At 47.9% G+C, this 23,625-nt stretch overlaps 1 protein-coding gene and 1 long non-coding RNA gene across 11 annotated transcripts in view; one reads left to right on the top strand and one right to left on the bottom strand.

The window, feature by feature from the left end:
* Nucleotides 1-14,328, bottom strand: part of STX3 (syntaxin 3) — a 44,552-nt gene extending 30,224 nt beyond the window's left edge. Inside the window, exon 1 of one of the 7 annotated variants that reach the window (XM_057552549.1) lies at nt 14,008-14,271. In XM_057552549.1, the coding sequence (XP_057408532.1) occupies nt 14,008-14,037 (30 nt within the window). In that variant the 5' untranslated portion in view covers nt 14,038-14,271. Of the gene's footprint in view, nt 1-14,007 lie in introns of all 7 variants that reach the window. The other 6 variants (XM_057552548.1, XM_057552550.1, XM_007196508.2 and 3 more) reach the window with 6 other exon arrangements.
* LOC103019566 (uncharacterized) lies at nt 13,786-20,493 on the top strand. 4 transcript variants are annotated; one of them, XR_009009215.1, is made up of 7 exons: nt 13,786-14,063; nt 14,445-14,584; nt 14,929-15,065; nt 15,661-15,826; nt 16,615-16,780; nt 17,954-18,087; nt 18,896-20,493. It is a non-coding gene; the product is annotated as an uncharacterized LOC103019566 (long non-coding RNA). The 4 variants fall into 4 exon arrangements; XR_009009213.1 differs by having other exon boundaries at nt 14,461-14,584; XR_009009214.1 differs by having other exon boundaries at nt 14,461-14,584; nt 14,949-15,065.
* Nucleotides 20,494-23,625: the final 3,132 nt, after the last annotated feature.

Consider the following 23,625-nt stretch of genomic DNA (forward strand, 5'->3'; position numbering starts at 1 on the left):
CATCAATACTTGGGCCTCTCGGCAGCCTCCTGAGAGCTCCATCTCCCAAAAAGGATCTCGGAGATCCTCTCTAGAAAATAGGAACCTGGTCTCCCTCCAGGAAGGTGAGTTAACAAGCATTTGTTGAGTTTCCTCTCTTTGGAGGTCTTGTAGAGACCCCCACTGAGGGGATATATCCCATGTCTGTGTGTGTACAGACACACATGAGGGTGTCAACTCAAGTTTTCTTCAAATCGGTACACGTGCTATGGAAATGGGATGAGGCTGCCATCGTGGGGTGGACTAAGGGAAGGTTTTGGAAGCTGGGAACACCTGAGTCCTGAAGCATGGGCACAGGCCCCTAGCCCTCCATCCTAACATGCACTTGTGAGACCCCTGGAATTTGTACAGGGATTCCCCACCCAAGACGGCCACATGTTGGCTTTGAACAGGCTCTAACAGGGCAGCCTGGGCCACCTCCAGTGAGAGGACATGTGAGCTGGGAAACAAGAAGCCTTGGGTCACCCACAACCGAGGTCCAAAACCTGTTATTACCAATTACTGGCTGTGAGACCTCTGTCAAGTCCCGTACTGACCTGAGTTTACCTGCAAATGGTAATAACACCACATACTTTATGACTTTTACGAGGCTTGGAAGAGTTCACACGTGGAAAGCTTCTAGCACAACACAGGGTACACAGTAGTGCCTAATAAGTGACAGTTTCCCCATCACCTAGTCGTAAAGAAGTGATGTCTAAAAGTGTGTGTTCTGGGCTTCTTCCCTCGTGGCGCAGTGGTTAAGAATCCGCCTGCCAATGCAGGGGACACGGGTTCGAGCCCTGGTCCAGGAAGATCCCACAGGCCGCGAAGCAACTAAGCCCGTGTGCCACAACTACTGAGCCTGCGCTCTAGAGCCCGCGAGCCACAACTACTAAGCCTGCGTGCCTAGAGCCCGTGCTCCGCAACAAGAAGCCACCGCAATGAGAAGCCTGCGCACCGTAACAGAGAGTAGCCCCCGCTCGCTGCAACTAGAGAAAGCCCACGCACAGCAACAAAGACCCAATGCAGCCAAAAATAAATAAATAAGTAAATAAATAAATAAATTTAAATAAATAAAATAAAGGGCCTGTTTTTAAAAAAAAAAAAAAAGTGTGTGTTCTCCTCTGCGGAAAGTGCTCACACAAAGAAGTTCAATTCTGCAGCATCAGGACCACCAGGGTTCTATAACTGGCTCCACCTCATGCTAGTCACTGAGCCTTAAATACTGGGCTCAACATCTCAGAGCTTCAATTTCCTTATCTACAAAACAGGAACAAAAGTGACCACCAGGGCTTTTGTAAGGATTAAATAAGGTAATAATTTTAAGCTCCTTACACAACGAATAGCACAAGATAACATCTCAAAAAAACAACCATACATAAGATCCAGCAAAGTCATCTTCTCTATAGCTTTAATCTGGATCTAAGTACCCTTAAACAGGAAAGAAAAAAAAAAAAAGATACAGAGCTTTTAGAGCTGAATGCAATCCTACCGATTCTATCATCAAATTCTCTCACTTAAGAGATGGGTAAACCAAGGCCCAAGACCAAATAATGAGTTACTGGAGCAGCCAGGAATAGAACCCAGGTTTCTTGATTCCCATCTTCCCATGCAGAGTTTTTCCCACTGTGGCGTGCTGCCTCCAAAATATAAAATAACAATGGCAACAAAAGCAACAAAGTTTAGTCCAGGTCAGAAAATTCCAGAAAGAGGCCATCATCCCAGGTTATCTGAGTCACGTGACGCTGGAACCAGGCTTCTCCGGAAGGGGATCTACCAGATCCTAAGGCAAGGGTCCTTCCCCTCTGACACATCTGTGCTCTTACAGACCAAGAGGCCTCAGGGACCCCAAGGGCAAGGAAAGCATATGATGCACTTTATCTTCAGCCCATATGACTGGGCACAGCCAAGAAGAGAACTTTGGCATCTTTATCAAAGCATCAAGGCATGTGATAACAGGAACGTCACAGTAGCTGCAACATCAGCTGCAGTAAAAAACGTACATGAGAACCACAAGCCCCACCATCCACTTCCTCTCCCCCGACCTCCTGCCGCCTCTCCTGCCAAGAGATGGGAGATACCACCAATGACTCAGGCAGCACTGAGCTCGAATCTGGGCTCCATCCCCCGCCCCCCACCCCTCACATGCACCCCAACACTCAGTGAGCACAGCCAGGGCTATGACTCCCTCTCTGGACACAGTGGAAAGAGTTCAGGGGCCCAGGCCTCAACTCAACCTGCAATTCCTCTCACTCAACCTCACTGCCTTTCTCTCAACTGCCTTCGCGTCACCCTTAGTCTGTTCGACTGTGGGTCCCTCCTCATCAGCTCCTTTAATAAAAATAGTTGCCGCCTGCAGAGCCCCTAGGAGGTGCTAGGTGGCCGCCACACTCTGGCTGCTTCACGTACGCTGTGTCAATGAACCCCTCCTAAATTCTGTCACTGAGAACCTGCAGGGCAGAGAAGTTCTCATTTATTCATGGCCTTCCAGCTACTGATGTGCAGAGTTGGGGCTCACGCTTCCGTTGTTGGTCCTGAGCCCCTGTTAATTCCACTGCACCCCACTCACAGCAGCCCAGCCCTGCAGAAAGCGGGGCCGAAAGAAAGGCACTGGGGGCCTTGGGGACAGCACTTGTCTCCACTAAGCCTTGGTTTTCTCACCAAGTAAGGAGCTTAGCTTTCCAATGCGGCTTTGTGGAACCCCAGACCTCCGGGGTGCCTCAGAAACCACGCCGGGGGGGACTTGCCTGGTGGCGCAGTGGTTAAGAATCCGCCTGCCAATGGAGGGGACACAGGTTCAAGCCCTCGTCCAGGAAGATCCCACATGCCACGGAGCAACTAAGCCCGTGCGACACAACTACTGAGCCTGCACTCTTAGCCCGCAAGCCACAACTACTGAAGCCCACGAGCCACAACTACTGGAGCCCACATGCTGCAACTACTGAAGCCCGCGCACCTAGAGCCCATGCTCTGCAACAAGAGAAGCCACCGCAATGAGAAGCCCGCACACTGCAATGAAGAGTAGCCCCTGCTCGCCGCAACTAGAGAAAGCCCGCGCACAGCAAAGAAGACCCAATGCAGCCAAAAATAAATAAATAAATGTATTAAAAAAAAAAAAAAAGAAGAAGAAGAAACCACCAGGGGAAGTCAAGCAGGTTGGCCCGCACCCCCCCTTCAATCTGCATAGCTTCATTTTCATCTGCTTTTTACACTGAGGTTGAATATATGATTTCATTTTCAGAACAAGGCCTCTTACCAAGAGAGAAAAAGGAAGGGAGGGAGGAAGGGAGGGAGGAAGGGAGGGAGGGAGGGAGGGAGGACTATAGGGAGGGAGGACTATAGGGAGGGAGGAAAATAGGAAGGGAGAAAGAAAGAAGCAAGCTTAGCTAGCTGGAAAGCCACCAAAGTAAATGAATGTATGCCTTCTAAAGAAAAGGGAAAGAAGAGGGCATCCTCTCTCTCCTTTACAAGTTAAAACACGGCTGCAACGTACGTTTAAATCATCAGCAATTCCTTAAGGATCATTACAAATCAGAGCGGCAAGATGGAAGGGACAAAGAAAGAGACAAAAAAAAAAAAAAAACAACCGCCATCCCAAATGAAGAGGTCACGTTTACTGGCTCTCTGATGCCCTCCCTGCCGCAGGTGTCAGACCCCAGAAAGATGAGAGGGTCCCCGGACAAGAGGGGAGACCCAGGAGCCCTCGGGAAAGTTTTGGGGCGAAGGAAATAATAACAGAAAGGATGGGACCAGCAGTCTGGACTAGGAAGGAGCATCTGGTCCTGATTTCCCCCTGTGGGGTATTAAAGGGTTGTGGCCGGTGGGAACAAGTGAGCACAAATTCCCGCATCTCCTCCTCTGAACATGTAAATAGCTCTTTGCTTGGGGGTATAAACTCTTCTTTATAAACCCAGATCTTCACCCAATAAATCCGATTCAAAGAGACAAGGACGCGTGATTTTTCTTGTCCCTGCAGCCTACTTCGCCCACCAGCCTCCTTCCAGGATGAGGGACTGTGGATTCCCAAAGACAAATACCACCACGTCCAAGGATTCCAAACACACACTCATGCCCGTGCACCCTCGGCCCAGCATCTGGTTTTTCCAGTCTCTCTTCTCTAATTAAAAGAGCCAGAAATTCTGAGTAAGTGTCAGCTCTGAATAGGCACTCAGTGTTCTCTGTTCCCCATTTGAGAGTCAGAGGGACCTTCTCCTATGCCCCTTCTCCCTCCTACACTGTGGTCTCTTCCAGCAAAACCCTCCCAGAGGGAAGGTTCCCAGTGGAAAGGGGAAGGTTTGCTTCCCCTTTCCACTGACTGCCTCTTCCCTAACACCTGCGATAGAGGAAATCAAGCGATAACGGTACCCTGGGTAAGCCTCGCACTTTTACTTTCAAGATGTTGTTCTGGCTGAACAGTTTGAGGCAAGAAATGGCCCCATTTGGAAATGAAGACACTGAGGAATAAACCCAAGGCCAGTGAGTCGCTGGACAACTGAACAAGAGCCAAAGTCCCTGATGGCCCTGCTCCTTGCGTTCCGCCATAACAATGATACCACCAGATAATATGTGTATTTTGTTGCAGGCACTCTTGTGGTTTCACACATATTATTTAATTCTCACGGCAACCTTATGAGGGACAAATAGGACTTTCCCCATTGACAGCTGAGACAACTACTTAATTAGATTAAATAACTTGTCCCAGGTGATTCAGTTAATAAGTGGCAGAGTTAGAACTCAAAAGCAGGTCTGTGGGAGCCAAGAGCCCCAGTTCTTACCCTCTACACTCTATTCGAAGATGTCCTTCCCATGCTGGATCAGAAACACGCCCTCACTTATTTCAGGGGATGCTGCAATGTCAGTACAACTAAATTGATCTAATCTATATGCATGAATGAAAAAGATAGCAGTGCATATAATCCCATGAATGTGCAGGTATGTGGAGATACATCTGACTGCCTGAGTTGAAAACGCAGCTCTGCCACTTAAGTAGCTGTGTGACCTTAAACAAGTGGCTTAACCTCTCTGAGACTTGGTTTCCTTGTTTGTAGCATGAATAATCTGCTCATCGAACTGTTGTGAGGATTAAATTAGTGAATGCATGTGAAGTGTTCAGAGCAATACTGGGTACATATTAAACTCCCAAGACCATGCCATGCAGACAGTTTTCTCTAAAAAGTGTTTCTGCAAAAGATGCAACTCTAATGCCAATTCTCAGAAGGTGGCAGCAGGACCCTCAGAATGAGCTAAATTGTAGTTCATTTATTTGAATGAAGTCATTTCTCTACTATATGGATTTAAAGAAATAAACCTCCTCCTGAATTTTGCTTCTGCGACATTCTCACAAATTTTGACCTTTACTACTCTCATTATCATTCATTTCTAAATAGTCTGTCATTTCCATTTTGGTTTCTTTTGAACCCAAGTGTTATTTTAAAAGGTGGTTTTAAATTTCCAAAGCGGGTAAACCTGGGGAGGACTCTGATTGTATTGTTAATTTCTAATTTTATTATATCAACATCAGGGAGCATGGCCTATATGACTTAACATTTTGTGGAATTTGACATTTTATTTATGTCTTAATACATGTTCAGTATTTTTTAATCTTCTATGTGTGCTTGAAAAGATCTTGCATTCCATTTGTTGCATACAAAAATCATCAAAGTTTCATCCCCACATGCCACGTTAATTCCTCTGCTTTTGTTTCTCAGGACCTGAGCTAGGTCTAGAGAAGGAGCAGTGACAAGGGATGGAAGTTCATCTAGAGAGAGGAAGGAGGAAAAACAAAACAAAAATGCCCTGTGGGCAGGGGTTATCTATACTGATGAGTAATCTGTGGTTAGGGAGGTTAATTCATCCAGAATCACACGGCTAGTAAGGAACAAAGCCAGGGCTGGAACCCTGCTTGGTCCAACCCAGTGTTCACAGTGGATTATTTTGAAGAAGGATCTTGGGGTCTCATAACCAGCCACCTCGCCTACTACATTCTCCTTCTCACTCACTACAAGGTCCCATCCACAATAACAGATCCATCTGTCCATTTACTCAGCCAACAGTATTTATTGAACATCTATCATTTCCCAAGCAATAGTAGAGAACACTGGAGAAACACAGACCAAACTCAGCACCCCCTGCCCTTCGGGACCTTATGGTCTCAAATGGGAGGCGGACAGGCACACAGGTCATTGCAATGCCACACGGTAAGTGATGACAGCACTTAGCACAGGAATTGTACACCCAGGAGAAGATGGGGCACCCAACGTCACCTGAATTCAAGGCGGAGCCCAGGGAAGGGGGAGGTATTAGAAAATGGATGCAAAGGTGACTTCTCAGGGAAATTTTGAAGGTTGCATGGATTTACCCAAAGGATACCTACAGGAAGGCCATTTGGGGTGAGAAGACCACACCTTTTCGTGCGTTCCCTCTCACCCCAGGAGCATTCAAGGAGATTCAAAGATGACCCTCTTCTTCTTCCTCCCCTACCACAGCCTTCTCCACTTTTTCCTGACTTCCTCCCCCTCCTCCCACCCCCCACTGCCCCCTCAGCACCCCACAGTATCCAGTTGCCAAGGATACAAAAAGGAGAAAGGAGCTCAGAGTGTCTTCTCTAGTCCGTCCTCAGCCTCCTCAACTTCCTTTCAGCCTCTGTCCCACAAGCCCCTCGCCCTCAGGATCCTCCCAGAGCACTTCACTAATAGTTACAATACCGAACAGTTACTAAGCAGCACCCTGGGATGAGGATTCTAAGATATGTGCCTTATAGTTATTCCCCAAGGCACTTAATCTCTACGAGAATCTTCTGGGGACCCTCCCCGCCTTACAGATGAGAAAACTAAAGCATAAAGATGCAAGCAACCTCCCCAAGACCATGCAGACAGTGAGTGCCAGAGCCGGGAGGAGAGCCCAGGCAGTTTGCTGCAGAGCCCTTGTTCTCCACCACCATGGAGTGATGCCTCGTAACAGCAAACCCCACCCCCAGCTGTAGCCTGCAGCCCGCCCCCCCTCCCCACCGCCGCCCCCCCCCCGCAAACATCCAAAGCACTAAAACACAGATGCTGTACCAAAGAGGTCGTGAAAAACAAGGAAAGCCTGAGAAACTGTCACAGCTCAGAGGGCGCTGAAGAAACATGACAGCTCAATGAAATGCATTATCTTGGGTGGGATCCTAGATCAGAAAAAGGGACATCCATGGGAAAACAAGTGGAATCTAAATAAAGTCTAGAGTTTAGTGAATAGCAATGTACCAAGGTCAGTCTCTCAGTTTCGACAAATGTACCATCATAACTTGAGATATTAACAATGGAGGAAACCCAGTAGACAGGAACTCTGTACTATCCTTGTAACCTTTCTGTAAATCTAAAATTAGTCCAGAGTAAAACGTTTATTCCTAAAAAAAGCAATCTTGCCGCCGTACCGCGTTGCCCTGACCCAGGCAGCTAAACACACCCAGATAGTATACGCTCCACTAATCTCTTTGGGTGGGGGCTGAACCTTACTCACGTCTCCAGATGGAGACAGGAGAACGTTGCCATGGACACGGCCCAATGCCAGAAAACAGGCTGACCTAACATCGAAGACAGTAATGAGGGGAGGAAGCTACAAAGGGGCCTAATACAAAAGGCTGGAGGTAAGGCCCCTCGGGACTACAGAATCTCCCAGCAAGTTCATTTGTAGAACATCCCCGTTCATCCACTGGACAGCAAGGTTTCACAGGAAGTGAAAACACAGGGGGAATGAGGCATGTGTGGTCTGGGCTCTCAGAGAGGAGGATTTAACATAACATTACGTGGCTGCTTTTACATATCGACGAAAATAAAGATTTGTGGAAGCCCAGGGAAGGCCTGGTGAATGCCAAATCTGGAAGCTTCCCTGCAGCGATGACACTGGAACTGAGCCTTGAGGGACATATAAGATTTTCCAGGGGAAGAATGAGGTTGCTAGATTTTCACCGTGGTATCCACATCATCTCCTTCACGGTCTTTCTGAAAAGGGGCAGCCCTCCGTGAGGTGCTGGGCTAGGGTACAGCTAGGAGCCTTGGAACTCATCCATCCTCATCCTGGAGGATGGAACAGTGACCTCTGGCTTCGTCAGCAAATTCATGGGTTCCCTGAGTAAACACTGCACTTCAAGCAGGTAAAGTTTCACCAACCCAGAGGGGACGGAGTGGGAAGAGCAAGTCCTAGTGATGAATCAGGGGTGTGTAAGGGCCAAGGTGCCGTTGATCAGTCAATGGACAAGTGTTTACTAGAGAACTACCATGCAGAGTGCTGGCCCTGGGACCCCAGAAGAACGTCCCATCAGCCACCGCATCAAGGGCATACAGCGTAGTTGGGGAGATGATTATATACAGTGTAGGGTGATATAAATAAGCAAGACAGACTTGTTCAATTCTTGATCTCACCACTTCCCAGCTGGGGAATCTCAATCCAATCTGAGCCTCAATTCCCTTAGTTGTAAAATGGCAATAATATATAACACCATCGTGCCTTGTGGGGGTTCAGACGATTAGAGATAAGGTGTGTAAGGCACTGAACACAAGTCCTTTCCGACAGTAAGTAGCAGCTCAATAAATGATCATTGTTACTGCAGTTGATACGGTGACACCAACAAATAATAGAGCCATCAATCTTAAAGACAACGGGACCTAGGAGGCAAAAGAGTCCAACCCATAAAAAACAGATGGAAGGTGGTTTCAAGCCCACTCCATGGTAAGAAAAAACCCCGCTGACTTAACAGAAGTATCAATATTTCACTGCAAAGCAACATGCAGCCCATGAGGGCTGCCGGCATGGAGGGGGCATATTCTAGGCTGCGTTCAGGGAGCGTTACCTGTAAAGTGAGTTTTGGAAGATGGGCAGGAATTTTGACAAAAGGGGAAAGGAGCCCCGAAGGGAGAGAAAACAACATGAACAATCGTTTCTCCCCGGGCTCTTGCCAGCCCCCCACTCCCGGCCTCCCCTCACCCCCTCCCAGGAATAAAAATAACACTAATCCCCTGCTCTCAGCCAAGCATTTTCTCTCTGGCCTCTGGCTGATGGGTCTGTAATCCCTACTCAATCCCTATAACTCTCATCTCAGCCCTGCTCACGGCAGAACAGCTCTCCCAGGGGATGAATCCTGCCAGGGAGAGGGAGGAGGTGAGGAAGGAACCACCGACGAGTTAGCTCACAGGGGATGAATCCTGCCAGGGAGAGGGAGGAGGTGAGGAAGGAACCACCGACCAGCTGGCAATCTTATCACCAAAGGATGGAATCCCAATGCAGAGAGTCTCCAGGCGGGGTGTTACAACCTGGCCGTGATCCAAAGCACCTGGCACGCAGTAGGGGCTCATTAAATAGTCTTGGAAGGAATTAAGCTCTAAAGGGGACGTACAGCTCCATGTTTCTGATGGTCATACTATAACCGTGCTCCTGAGGAACTCAAATGGGGGAACTTCAAATGGGGAAGGAGGCCAAGGACAAGCCATTTAAGATGCAGCAAGACACAAGGCAGAACAGAAAGAGTGACAAAGTCAGTCTGGTCTTAGGGCCTCAGGTGGTTGATTTCATTAGCGTGTCCTTAATGGCGCCGGCTGTGGAGGAACCAGTAAACCCCCAGATGTTTCCAGTTCTCTACAGATCAATCTCCACAGGGATCCAAAGTCCTGGCCCTCCATTCCATACATCACTGCTTCTCTATGAGCATTATCTACCTTTGATGTTGGGGGTTCTCTTTTCATGGAATATACTCCTTTGTTTTCCCTATATGACCATGTATTCTTTCAGACCAGGACTCTGTATAAGAACTCTGCCTAGAATTCCCTGGCGGTCCAGTGGTTAGGACTCGGTGCTTTCACTGCCGTGGCCCGGGTTCGATCCCTGGTCGGGGAGCTGAGATCCCACAAGCCATGTGGCGTGGCCAAAAATAAATAAATAACTCTGCCTAACAGGATGCCCAGCAGGATGCTAGGCACGTAGAGGTCAAAGAGCACCGACCGTGTTGTCTGTGTGAAGCACTCGCCAACGGGAGAATGGCTGAGAAAACCCAGGATCCTTGCCTTTCTTCACAGGAGACTCCCCATGCCTCTGAAGGAATTGGATTTCAGCCTCAACACGGACTTGAGCAGAAGCATCACTTCTTCTGGGAAGAGCCCCCAGGCCCTAATGCCCTGTCCCCAGGGGGCTGGCCAGCAGGGTCTTCCTGCGGTTGCTTCTGTCCCAAGGATGGGACACTGTGTCTGTTTCTTGTGTGTCTCCCTAGCTGACTGTGACCTCCCTAAGGCCCAGGAGTACATGTTCATCAGCATTACCATCCCCATCCCCAGCACCTATCAGAGGGCTTAGGACATAGTAGGCGCTCGGTTTTTTTGTTTTGGGTTTTTTTTTTTTTTTTGGCTGCGTTGGGTCTTCATTGCTGCGCACCGGCTTTCTCCAGTCGCAGGGAGCAGGGGCCACTCCTTGTTGCAGAGCACGGGCTCTAGGCACGCGGGCTTCAGTAGTTGCGGCACGTGGGCTCAGTAGTTGTGGCTCACAGGCTCTAGAGCACAGGCTCAGTAGTTGTGGCGCAGGGGCTTAGTTGCTCCGCAGCATGTGGGATCTTCCCGGACCAGGGCTCAAACCCGTGTCCCCTGCACTGGCGGACGGATTCTTAACCACTGCGCCACCAGGGAAGTCCCTCCGTAAACATTTGCTGAATGAAAAGAGGGCCAGGCAAGAGGTTCCTGGATGGGAATTGTCTGGACTCAGCGGATCCAAAGTTCAGCTGGTGAGAAATCAGGAGGAACCGCCTTGTGAGACAGGCTGGGTGTAGGCACCGCACATTCCTGGCGAGCCTGTCTGATGTCACTGAAAGGGCAGGCTGCTGGGATGGCCAGCCAGGAGGAGCCATGCAAGAGATAAGATGAGTCCGGGCTTGTGACTGTAGCCTCAGGAAGGTGCGCCCTTCAGTGTGGATGCTGCTCCCAGCAGGTCAAGTTTGGGGAACTCGAATTTACTGTGGTGGGTGATTATCACGGATTATCTCGTTTCACCCTCAGTGACCCTACAGGGAGGGTACGATGATCCACTTTACAGGAGCAACTCTGAGGCCTCAGTCCTATGGACTTCAGAGCCTCCCAGTGCTTGGGACAGGCTCACAATGAAGCATTTCTAGAAACACACATCTTCAGAGTTGATGGAGGCCTTGAATCTCCTCATGTGCTTCCCCTCCCTCCAAGAACACTCAGATTCCTACAACATTCAACATCCCAACAAGCTTCTTGCCTCCCTCCCATGTCCTGCCAGCCCAGCCCATCCTCGGGCAGCTCTGACTACCGAAAACGCTTTCTACAGAGCCCTCACGTCTGCCCATCAGCCTCGCTTCTTCACGTCTTCTCCTCCTATCTGCACAGAGCAGAGCTAATCCCCTGCACGTGACAGCTCTCCAGCTATCTGGAGGCAGTTAACGCCTTGCCTCCCCCAGAGTTTAGAAAGAGCCCCACAGACAGAGATTGCACCAGCGCTCAGGGTAAAATTCGTTTCATGCAGGTTAGCAAACGTTGATAAAAGGAATCAGAGAGAGAAGATGGTTATTTTGTTGCTGGGGGGAGGGGGGCGGGGCAGGGGTGTCTCTCTCCCAGGGGAAGGAGGGGCTGGTTAGGGGAGGTGGGCCAGAAGCCAAAAGCCATCTAAACCTTAACAACAGTCTTCAAGAAAAACGTTAATATTGCCGGAAGGGGCTTCTGAGATCAACCAAACTCCTAGCGTTCCAAAGGGGGATTGGAGGAGCAGAGAGGTAAAGTGACACCAAGGAACACAGCTCTTAAAGGGCACAGCCACAACTGGAATCCTTTGAACCCACAGCCGGGGCCTCTTGCACAGTGTTACCACCCGTCTCCCTGCTCCACAAGGCTGGAACAGCACCTGTGATGTCAGAACAGCACTGCCATCATAACGGCGCCGTCTACAATCTCACTTCCACCACATCCCCAAGAGGGAAAGGGAGAAACACAGCATTAGCTCCATTTTACAGAAGGTAACAGTGAGGCTCGGAGAAGCAAAGGGACTTGCTTGGGTTCCCCGGCAAAGTGAATGTATACTTGGAACTCAAAGCTCAGTGAAGGCTCTGTGCTGTTTGTTGGCAATGGCCGTTGAAAGGGCCGTGGGAGGGACTTCCCTGGCGGTCCAGTGGTTAGGACTCCATGCTCTCACTGCCGAGAGCACAGGTTCCATCCCTGGTCAGGGAACTAAGACCCCGCAAGCCGGACATGGAATGGACTTCCTAACACAAGGAAGGGCGCCACCTCCACCTGCCGTCCAGTTCTGCATTGTTTCGGGACTGCCGGCTGCGCGCTCCAGGAAGATCTTCAAAACCACGCTCTTCTTCCCTTTCTGCCGCCCCAGCCAGCGTGCTCCAGGTCAAGAGGGGTCAGCGGCCTGGGTTCCTCCCCCGGCTGAGCCCTCACCAGCTCTGTGACCTGCGGCGTCCCTCCTTCCCAGTCTGAGCTCTAGCTTCCTCACCTTTAAAAACAGAGGCAATCAATTCTGCCCTGACAGTAAACGGGATGATACGAGGCTCAACTGACAAAGAGCAAGTAGGAGGCTGGGAGGCTCACTCCCACCATCGGCTGCTGCCCCTTGGCCTCCATCACTTCCCCATCACCCCCGCCTCCTCCGCAGCCCTACTACCTAGAGCAGGTGAGAGGGTCAAGAAGGTCTCAGCCAAGACAACGGAGGAGAAAGAAAAATAACTGTGACATCAGCCCAGAAGTCCCTCACACTTGTACAAAGCTTTATTTTTCCGAAGAGCTTTCGCAGGGACGAGCATAAGATTTACCGTTGCTTAGTCCTGTATGTGCCAGGCACCATACCAAGGGCTCTGCATGCTCTCTTGGGTTCAGTCCTCACAACTACCCATTTGACAGATGACAAAACTTCAGCTCCCAGGTTAAGTAAGGGATGGCTGGTAAGTAGTGGAGCCAGGAGGCAAACCCAGTTCTATCCAGTCCCCTGTTCCCCAACCTTCAATGTGCTCATGATCACCCGGGGAGATTTATGAATAATCAGATTCTGATTCCATAGGTCCAGACTGAGGCCTAAGCTTCTGCGCTTCTGACAAGCTCCCAAGTAGATGGACTACCTTGTATCACGGGCTAGATTTTAAATTCCGTTAAGACAGAGCCTGAGTCACCCAATCCCCGGGGCTTAGCACTGGGCCTGCCCCATAGAATACACTCAATAATTATTTGTTCAATGAATGTTGGACTTAACCCATGCTTTAACACTTCTCTATACTAAGCCCCATTATATCATTTGATCTCATAACAAATCTCTAAGGCATATCACTCTCCCTTTGACAGATAAGGAAACAGGCTCAAAAGAGTACGTAGCCTAAGGTTTTACAGCTTTTGTGCAGCAGAGCTGGAAACGATCTACCTTCAGATCCTTGGCCCTGACCACAGCTGTCCCAAGGATGGGGGTGGGCGTGGGAGGGGGGAATTAATAATTACAGACAGCTGGGTAGTGAGGAGCTGGACCCATCCAGGCACGTGACCAGCTCACAGCTCGGGAGGTCACCCACTAGAGCTGCTCTCCGGGGGCGAGGGCAGTCGTCTCAGCGTCCCCCAGGAGAGAAACTAGGAGGAGCGTGGGAGGAGGCGGGTCCTGGGCACAGTGCCAGGCAGCATTGGGCAGGTGGTGAGTGACCCCTGACCTCACAGAGAGCCCCGCTGGGCCCAAGCACCCACCACCTCCCGAGGATCCCATCTCTAGACTGATGCTGTCCAGCTTGGGGGGCGGGGGTGGGAGGAGACTAGAGGCATCCAGGGAAATTGCAGCCTAGCGATGAATCACCCGGCACATGACCCCAGAGAGGAGGGGTGGGTGCGTCTGGGGCTTGGGGAGGACAGGCCTTGCGCCCGCCCCACACTCCCCCCCTCCCGCCTCGATTTGGGGGAGCGAGGGAAGCCCCTCTCCCGCGCAGCTCCACCCCCGCAGCCCCCGGCCCGCCCGCTTCCCGGGTGCGGCGAGACTCACGGCCTTCAGCTGCTCCAGCCGGTCCTTCATCCTGGTGCCCAGGCGCCCGGAGGCAGGTGAGCACGTCCCAGGTGAGCGGCCGGAAGTGGCGTCCGGGCCCGGCCAGGACGAAGGAGCAGGAGGCGGGCGGCGGCCGCGGGCGAGAAGGAGCGTCCGAGGCCACTGGAGGCTCCGCCGCGCCGCCCCCTCCGGCCCAGGCGGCGCCGCGCGCTCCAAATCCGGCTCCCCGGCAGGCGCCGGCGCGCAGCGCTGATCCGCCCGGCGGACCCGCCCCTTACCTGGGCCGCGCCCCGCGCTCCTCCTTAAAGGGCCAGTGCCCCCGCCGCCGCCCGGCCACCCTCCGCGCCTCTCACTCCACCTCCCCTAGCTCCAGGTCCCCCGATGGACCAGCACTGGGAGATCTCGCCGCGAGTGGGTCTGTCTGACCTCAATTCCAGCCTTTGCATTCAACAGCCATTCACTACCTGTGCCGGGCTCTGTGCTAGGATCCAGCCCTCAACAGACTGATTCATTGCTAGGCGGTGCCAACATCCCGTAAACGAGGAACTCTAAGACAAAGTGATTTGTGCTATAACAGGTGGGGGAACTCTAAGACAAAGTGATTTGTGCTATAACAGGTGGGGGAGAGAGAGCAATTAATTCTGCCTGGAGGAGGGGTATTCCAAGTAAAGGAATGCGCACGGTCCGGCGGACTGCGTGCTGGAGCTGAAAGAGTGTGCTCCTCGTGGAAATAACTGGAGGTGAGGCGGGGTGGGGAAGGCCGGGACGAAGAATTTGGATTTTATGATGTTGGCAATGGGGATCCTTAAGAGAAATGCAAGCAGTTCAGTGATGAAGTCAGAACACCTGCCACTAAAAAGTGTATACCTTTGGAAAGTGATTGTTTCTCTAGGCGACTCCGTTTCTGTATCTGTAAATCAGAGATATTACCCACTTCCCAGTTTGCTGTGAGGCCTTGTTGACAGAGGAGGAATGACTGATTCGTCACCTGTGGAGCAGAGCTGTAAGAGAAGGATGTGTGTATTGGAAAGCTTAAGCTTTCCGACCTGATCCCCTAGGTGAGTAGTACCTGATCCCACTTTCTGAAAAGTGGGCGGTTTCTTCGCACTGCCCCTCCGTCATTCTCCCCTCCCCTGCCCCACACCTCCACCCTCTCTTCCGTCTTCCCTATTTATCTTCCTTCTTGGGAACAAATGACATATCCAGCAGATATGGAGTGGAGCTCAATAAATAGGACTGACAGACCTAAGATTCAATCCTCAAATCAGGGAAAGAATCTGAGCTATGCATCCAGATTAAAGGGCTGTAGGACTTCCCTGGTGGTGCAGTGGTTAAGAATCTGCCTGCCAGTGTAGGGGACACGGGTTTGAGCCCTGGTGCGAGAAGAGCCCACATGCCACGCAGCAGCTAATCCCGTGCGCCACAACTACTGAGCCTGCACTCTAGAGCCCTCGCGCTACAACTACTTAAACCCGCAACAAGGGAAGCAGCCACCGCAATGAGAAGCCCGTGCACCACAACGAAAAGTAGCCCCGCGTGCAGCAACAAAGACCCAATACAGCCAAAATTAATTAAATAAATAAATATATTTTTTAAAGGGCTGTAAATATTTTCATAATTCTAACAGAACTTTGCCCTGTTCTGCAATCTTAGCGCTTGCTCCGTGCTGACTTCATCGCCTCCCATGAAGATATGGTCTGTAATCCTCGCTGTAGTCCTGCACACTTCCTTCTACCCCAGGCGTTCGCTAGGTGAATTAATTTCCAGTCTTTGGTAAAGGGAAGGCTTCTGCGCCCCCTGGTGGTCAGAAGTGGAAACGGTAAGCTAATCAGAAATCGCATTCCACCTCCTTTCCTTAACAAAAAAAAAAATTTTTTTTAAAGTTCTATAGATGGATGATGGGGATGGTTGCACAACAATGTGAGGTTTTTTGTTTTTGGGTTTTTTATTTAATTTATTTATTTATTTTTGTTTGTGTTGGGCCTTCGTTGCTGCATGTGGGCTTTCTCTAGTTGCGGCCAGCGGGGGCTACTCTTCGTTGCGGTGCGCGGGCTTCTCATTGCGGTGGCTTCTGTTGTTATGGAGCATGGGCTCTAGGCGGGCGGGCTTCAGTAGTTGTGGCACGTGGGCTCAGTAGTTGTGGCTCATGGGCTCTAGAGCACAGGCTCAGTAGTTGTGGCGCACGGGCTCAGTTGCTCCGCGGCATGTGGGATCTTCCGGGACCAGGGCTCGAACCCGTGTCCCCTGCATTGGCAGGCACATTCTTAACCACTGAGTCACCAGGGAAGTCCCAACAAACTTTTGTTAATGGGGATAGCTAAGTTTCCGCGCTTCAGGAAAAGACAGTCTTCTGAGGAGACAGATATGTGAACAACTCTTCACATTAGACGTCTGAAAAGGGCCACAGGAAATGATCAAGGATGGCCATTCAGCCTCTGCCTGAATGCATTTTAATTTTTTCAGTTTTTTCAAACACTCTCAAGCATCTTCTCTGGTTGAACAGTTCCAACTGTTGTTTAAAAGTGTTTTGTTATATGAAACAAAAATTTTCCTTCCTGTAACTTCCACCACTGTTTCTTGCTTTTTGCCTTTGTCCAAACAATTAAGAAATTTAATCTGTCCTTCGCAAGACGGGCTCTCCATGAAGGGACAGTAGCTATGGATCCACGGAACAATTGCTGACACATAGCCAGGAGGACTGAGTTCTAGACGCAGTTTCTGCCACAAAACAGCTGTCACTTGACATCGCACAATCTATTTTCTCATCTGTGAGGTAAGGAGGCTGATCAAAACTAGTGATTCTCGAACTTTTCAAGGTCAAGAACATCATACATTCTTTATTTTCATTTGTGGATATCTTGTTTCGAATGATTCCATATCCCTTAGAAAATACATTTACTAGGTAGAATTTGGTTTCCTCAGACTCATAGATACAGAGAACAGATGATTGCCAGAGATGGGGGGCTGGGAGCAAAATGGGTGAAGGGAGTCGAAAGGTACAAACTTCAAATTATAAAAAAAGTAAGTCCCGGGGATGTAATGTACAGCATGGTGACTATAGTTAATAATACTGTATTGTATATTTGGAGTTGCTAACAGAATAGATCCTAAAAGTTCTTATCAAGGGTCCTCTCTGCTATTGTCAAACTTGTTTTTATAAACTCCTATTTTATATTTTATTTTGGTATATCAATCTTGAGTACTTTATTGTCAGGTCTTCATTGGTAAACCCCTTCCCTATGACAGTACAGTGTGTACTCAATTTTGGAGCATGGAAAATACATGTACTTGTTCTGTACCTGTAGTTTGGAAATATAATTGACATCTTTGTGCTTTGGTCTTTCAAAAATTTTAAGGCTGTAATGAGGAGTCACATTTACAATCATCAATATATTCTCTACAGTTCTCTACAATGAATATGCTCCCTTAATTAAATCATGATGCTGGAAAAAAAAGAAGTTCTTATCAAAACAAAAACAAAGTTGTAACTATGTGAGGCAATGGATATATTGTGGTCATCATTTTGGGATTAACATATACACACTACTATATAGAAGATAGATAACCAACAAGAACCTACTGTATAGCACAGGGAACTCTATATTCAGTGGTAACCTATATGGGAAAAGAATCTGAAAAGGAATGGGCATATGTATATGTATAACTGAATTACTTTGCTGTACACCTGAAACTAACACATTATAAATCAACTATACACGAATAAAATCTTTTAAAAAATCATTATGTTGCACACCTTAAACTAATGCAATGTTATATGTCAGTTTATATCTCAATAAAACTAGGAAACAAAAAAGAAATTTGGTTTCCTATGAGAGGATGTTTCCATGAAGGGGAAAAAAAAAAAAATGACCTTTTGGTTAGCCTGTGTGGCCATAACAGAAGTGACCATTTGATTTTCCTTAACCTTTTTACACATTGAAAACAGCATAAAGAGCGCTCTTAACTGCACGTGGAGTCCAGGAACCCAGGAAGGGAAGCATCAGCAGAGTTTTCTTATGACATTCTATTCGAAGGGAGTTGTCACAGACTTCCAGCCTTTTTTTAAAAAACTCCTATTAGGTATGAACCCTATTTTGTTCATTTTCTATGAATATTTGCTCTTCCATGACAGGCAGAAGTCTGGATGGCAGCAGCTAGTTGTGTAAAATAAACTGAAGAAAGTCAAGTTACTGAGGGACAAGGGACCTGGGTGAGGAGAGGTAATGGGCTGGTGAGGAAGACTCCGACCTTGTGCCCAAGTGGACTGTAGGGTCTCCACGTAGACCGACAGTGACTTAAGGTTCCAGGCTTAGTAGGATCCCCTCCTCTCTGATGTATTTTTATTTTTCTGCTCTACCAGGGTACTTGGTTTCCCACCATGTCTAGTGTGTAGCTGTTTCCCCACTAAACAAATATAGCAAGATTAAATCAAGTGTTTGCATTTTGCCTATAGATAAGGCAGCCAACACTTCATTTCACCTTTACAAACAAACCAAAAAGAGGATCCTGGGGTTTCAGGCTCCGCTTCCCTCTCTCTTTCCTCTAAGCCTGTTTCTTTCCCACTGGAGAAAAGCACTGAGCCTTACCCCACCTTGACCCTCAGGGCCTGCTGAGGAACAGGTGAGACCACTTTCTGGCTATTGTACCTGGAGGCAGTGTCCCCAGGGTGTGGTGTTCAGTAGAAAGAGATAAAGGAGCTAGAAAATGGAAGGGGAAGGTCCTTTCTGTTCCCCACAGCAATTCTTCCCCACTGCAGGGAGGATGGAGAATACACTTCCTGACTTGTAGTTTTCACCCCCTTACAGTTTGTATTAGTTATCTATTGCCACATAACAAATTGCCCCAAAACGGCTTGAAACAACATTACCCTCTGGTTTCTGTGATTCAGGACTCCAGGTGCAGTTTAGCTGGGTGCCTCTGCCTCAGGACTGCAGTTAAGGTGTTGGCTGGAGGCTGCGTCTCATCTCATGGCTTGACTGGGAAAGGATCTGCTTCAAAAGTCACTCACATGGTTGCCAGCAGAATTCAGTTCTTCAGGGGCTGTACTTCACCCCACGGGCCTCTTCATAGCGCAGCTCACAACATGGCAGCTGAATTCCATCAGCCCAAGCAGGTGAGAGGGATAGAGAAAGAGAGAGAAAAGCCAAAGTGTTTTTGTAACCTAATCTCGCCTGTGACATCACTTTTGCCGTACTGTATCGATTAAAAGAGAAGCGCTAGGTTCAGCCCACACTCAAGGCCAGGAGATAACACAAGGGGATGGAGACCGAGAGCCATCTCAGCAGCTGCCTAGAACACAATTCAAATCCCAAATTCATGCCAGAGTTACGCTCTTTCACCTACTTAGAGCTCTCTTCTCCCCTGTATCTGAACTGGACAACCCTCACCCATTCTAGGATTAAGTGTCCCTCAAGCATGCTTCCCTGACAGCCTGGACTTCATTATAGCCCTACCGCACTGTGTAACCCGGTCTACCTCCTGTACCTTCCGTGAGCTCCGCGAGGTCAGCAGCCTGGTCTCTCCTTTTCACTAATGCGAACCCAGACCCCAGCCTCGGCCCCAAAACGTCGTTGTAGGCACTCAGTTAGGGTTTACCAAATTAATTAAATGAATCTTCTTGTCCTAGGGCTCCATTAGTCTTTCTTCTGATTAAAATTCATCAGTGGCTCCTTATTACAAGATTAGGGAGTCCAGACTCTTCCTAGAATGTCATTCAAGCCCTTGCACAGTCTGGCCCCAGCCCCAGGTTCTGTCACTCCCTGACACACACAGCCCCACCTTCAGCCTCCTCAAACACTCACCTCTTCTCTGCATCTAATATGCCCAGGATTTCCCACCCAGCTCTGCCTGATTTGTCCTTTTTCCGTTTCATATCTGACAAATCCCTACTCCTCCTTCAAGACCGAGGCCTTCTCCAATTCACTCAGGTGGTCTCCTTGGCCCTCTGCCCTCCCGCCCCAAACAGTACTTGTTCAGATCTATTTTAAAAGCAAACCCTGGGTTGTCTTATACCTCATTGCTTACATATCTGTTGAGAGCAACGACCAGGTATTATATTATTCACCTTCCAGGGGTACTGTGAGGTAGGTGCACTGCAATTATTTGGACGATAAATCAAAGAATAGTTGACTACTATTCTTATGTAGTGTGTGACTGCACATACACACACATACACACACACACTCACTCACACACACACTCCCTAGGGATTCTCCTCTCCTCTGCCTAAGGAGGAAAGAAGATCCTTCCTGGATCTTAAAACTAAATGCAATTGCAACTCCCTGTGTCACTGAACGGTGTGTTTAAACTACTGTAATTTAAAGACATAGAGAACAGACTTGTGGTTGCCAAGGGCGAGGGGGGGTGGGTGGAGAAGGGATGAAGTGGGAGTTCGGAATTAGCAGATGGAAAATGTTATATATAGAATGGATAAATAACATGGTCCTACTGTATAGCACAGGGAACTATATTCAATATCCTGTAATAAACCATAATGGAAAAGAATATGAAGGATGTATATATATATATATATATATATATATATATAACTGAATCACTTTGCTATACATTAGAAATTAATACCACATTGTAAATCAACTATACTTCAATAAAATAAATTTTTAAAAAATAATGTGCTTTGTTTATAAAGATGTTTTATATCATGTTGTTCAGATGTTTTTCCTAACACGAATCTCCCTATACCACATACCTATGCCTATGATTTAACAATATAAATAATTTGCACCATGTTCATTTGTTTTTGTGTTTATACAAACTCTTCAATCCCTGGAGCCCTTAAGCACATAGTTCTCCGAGGAGCCTGGTAAGGTAAGTGGGAAGACTCAGTGAGGAAGCCTCATGCAGAGAAGCCTGCTGTTACTTCTGAGCTGCAGAAGACATGCTTGTTTCTTACAAAACCTGTGAAACACCTATCAAGAGTAACAGGATAAACATAGGGAAACCTTAGGTGAAAGGAATTGAACACTTATGTCTTTAAACTTTTGGTATTTAAAAAAATGAGCCATCTAGTGTATTTCTCCATGTCGATGTTTGAATAACCGTGCTGCATCTTTTATTATCCTTTTACAGTTTGGGGGTTTTTTTCCTTGGAGATCTCACAATAACTCGGGAGTAGATAGTATTGTCCCCATTTTATTATGCAACTGAATTGTCAGAAAAATGAAGCGATTTTCCCAAGCTCTTATTGGACAGTCATAGCATGTTGGGAGAGTGGTTTTTTGCCCAGGCTTTGGTGACCACGCTGCCCAGGTCAAATCTCAGTTTTATGTTTACTGGCTGTGTGACCTTGAACAAGTTACTTAGCCTCCCTGTGTCTCAGTTTCCTTATATGTAATCAGAGATAATAATAAGACACATTTCATGGGTTACTATGATGATAAATGGGTTGATATATGGCAATCATTAATTCCCTTATTCAATCACTGGAAAAGAAGCCTGCTAACTCATAACTACACTGTTTTCTCAAAGAGCGTGGGGAATTGAAAAGTGCCTGGAATATTTTAATCACTAGTGAAATCGCCCTCTTTTTATCCAGTCAGCCTTAGCCACGGCAGCATTTTCCAAAGTAGATACAACACGATAAAATATTTCCTAAGAGATTCCAAGGAATAAAAGAGTTTGGTGGTGACAATTTAGAAAACATGCAACATGCGTCCCTCATCTTGAAGAGTCATGACTGCACGTTTGCACAGTACAGGCACTGAATAAACCTGCAGTAAACCACTAGTTTTATTTTGATCAGCACAGTATTCTTCACATTTGTTTGACCGTATAATGTTTATTTCCCCCAAACACCTGTTATTCAACAGGATTGGTGTCCTACAGATAATAACGCTGACCTAGTAGAATACTGCAGTAGAACATAGGAGGAGCAGCAAGCCTCTGTAAGTGAACCAAAGAAGATCCTTTTGGGTTCTCGTCTTTCAAAAGAGTAAGGTGACATTTCAGTTTCATGTAATATGACTTCTGGTCATGGTTTCTACCCTATAGGCCTGTGACACACGTCAGAAAAAATAAAAGAAAAATGTCATGGCACACGTGTTATGCTTTTCCAGGTAGGGAAACAGAGGTTGTTTCCCTACGTAGCTGATTCCCTTGTTTTTGGGCCCTCACAGTTCCCTCCTCCAGAAATGCCCTTCCTGCCCCTCTGCGTACACGCAGACCTGAAGACCTGGCATGGTGCAGCTCATGTGCCACCTTCCCCAGCAAACTAGCCTGGATTCCCTTCACTGACCCTCCTTTGGTGGCTCATAGCATTGTATGACTTGGCCCTTGGTGTAATCGTGGTGTATGTTCTCATATACTGCTAGACTTTTAACTTCCTTCCAGGCAGGAGCTGCCTCTTACTTACCTTTCCATTTCCTGTTCCACCTACCACAGGTGGGAGCATAGTACACAGTAGAGTTCAATAAATCATTGCTTACTGTCTCAATGTTGGTGAATAAATAAATCCCTCAGTAATCAACAGGTAGAAGAATGAATGAGCTTCCTCTGCCTTACAGAAAGATAGTAAAGCATCTATGTTCTGCTGCCGTTGCCTTGAGACAAATGATCATCGTCAGAACGATTATCATCCTACGGAGACCGCTCGGAACCGTATGAATGAGTTCTTTCACCTCCTCAATGTATCCAGTCAGTGTTGGTCTTCACAGAATTAGCTCTGTTTTACCTGAATCCAGATTTGAACCAACACTACCTCTTTTCTCCACCAAGGGGCTTAGTGAACAAAGCAATTTTTCCATATTATGCATGCTTAGCATAATACATACACTAGGCTTAGTCCATTTGGGCTGCTGTAACACAATACCACAGACTGGGTGGCTTTATAAACAACAGAAATTTATTTCTCACAATTCTGGATGCTAGGAGTCTAAGATTAGGGTACCAGCATGGGTGGGTAAGGGCCTTTTCCAGGTCACAGACTTCTCATTGTATCCTCACATGGTGGAAGGAGCTAGGGAGCTCTGAGGGGTCTCTTTTATAAGAGCACTAATCCCATTCGTGAGATGACCTACCCTCATGACCTAAGCACCTCCCAAAGGCCCCGTCTTTTAATGTCATCACACTGGGCATTAGTAGTTCAACATGTGAATTTGGAAGGAACACAAATATTCAGACCATATCTACTAGGGGTAGGCAGAAAGGGAGACTATGAGATAAATGTGTATGTGTGTGTGTGTGTGTGTGTGTGTGTGTGTGTGTGTGTGCAAGAGAGCGAGAACGAGAGAAGAAAGGGACAGAGAATGGGGAAGAGAACAAATGGATAAAGGGAGAGGGATTTGGAAGCAGACTAATAGAGTCAGAGATTGAGATGGAGACAGATTAGCTCCAGGTATAAAGTTAAATAAAGAGAACCTAACAAAACTTTAAAACTCTAGTGCTTTCCCTAACACTTTTCCCTGGAAGATAATTTAGGATGAAAGATAAATAATTCAAAGCGGCACAAACTCAGCATTTACATAATGGGAATCATGATTGGGATGGTCCTGGTTTGATCTGCCTCTTATTCTTGGCTCTGCCCCTGCCCATATGTGCAATGCTAAGAACCTGAGAACTATATCTGGAGAGAAGTCCAAAGCAGGACACAGACTTTTCACT

Source organism: Balaenoptera acutorostrata, chromosome 9, assembly GCF_949987535.1.
Source record: "Balaenoptera acutorostrata chromosome 9, mBalAcu1.1, whole genome shotgun sequence".
Lineage (NCBI taxonomy): Eukaryota > Metazoa > Chordata > Mammalia > Artiodactyla > Balaenopteridae > Balaenoptera > Balaenoptera acutorostrata.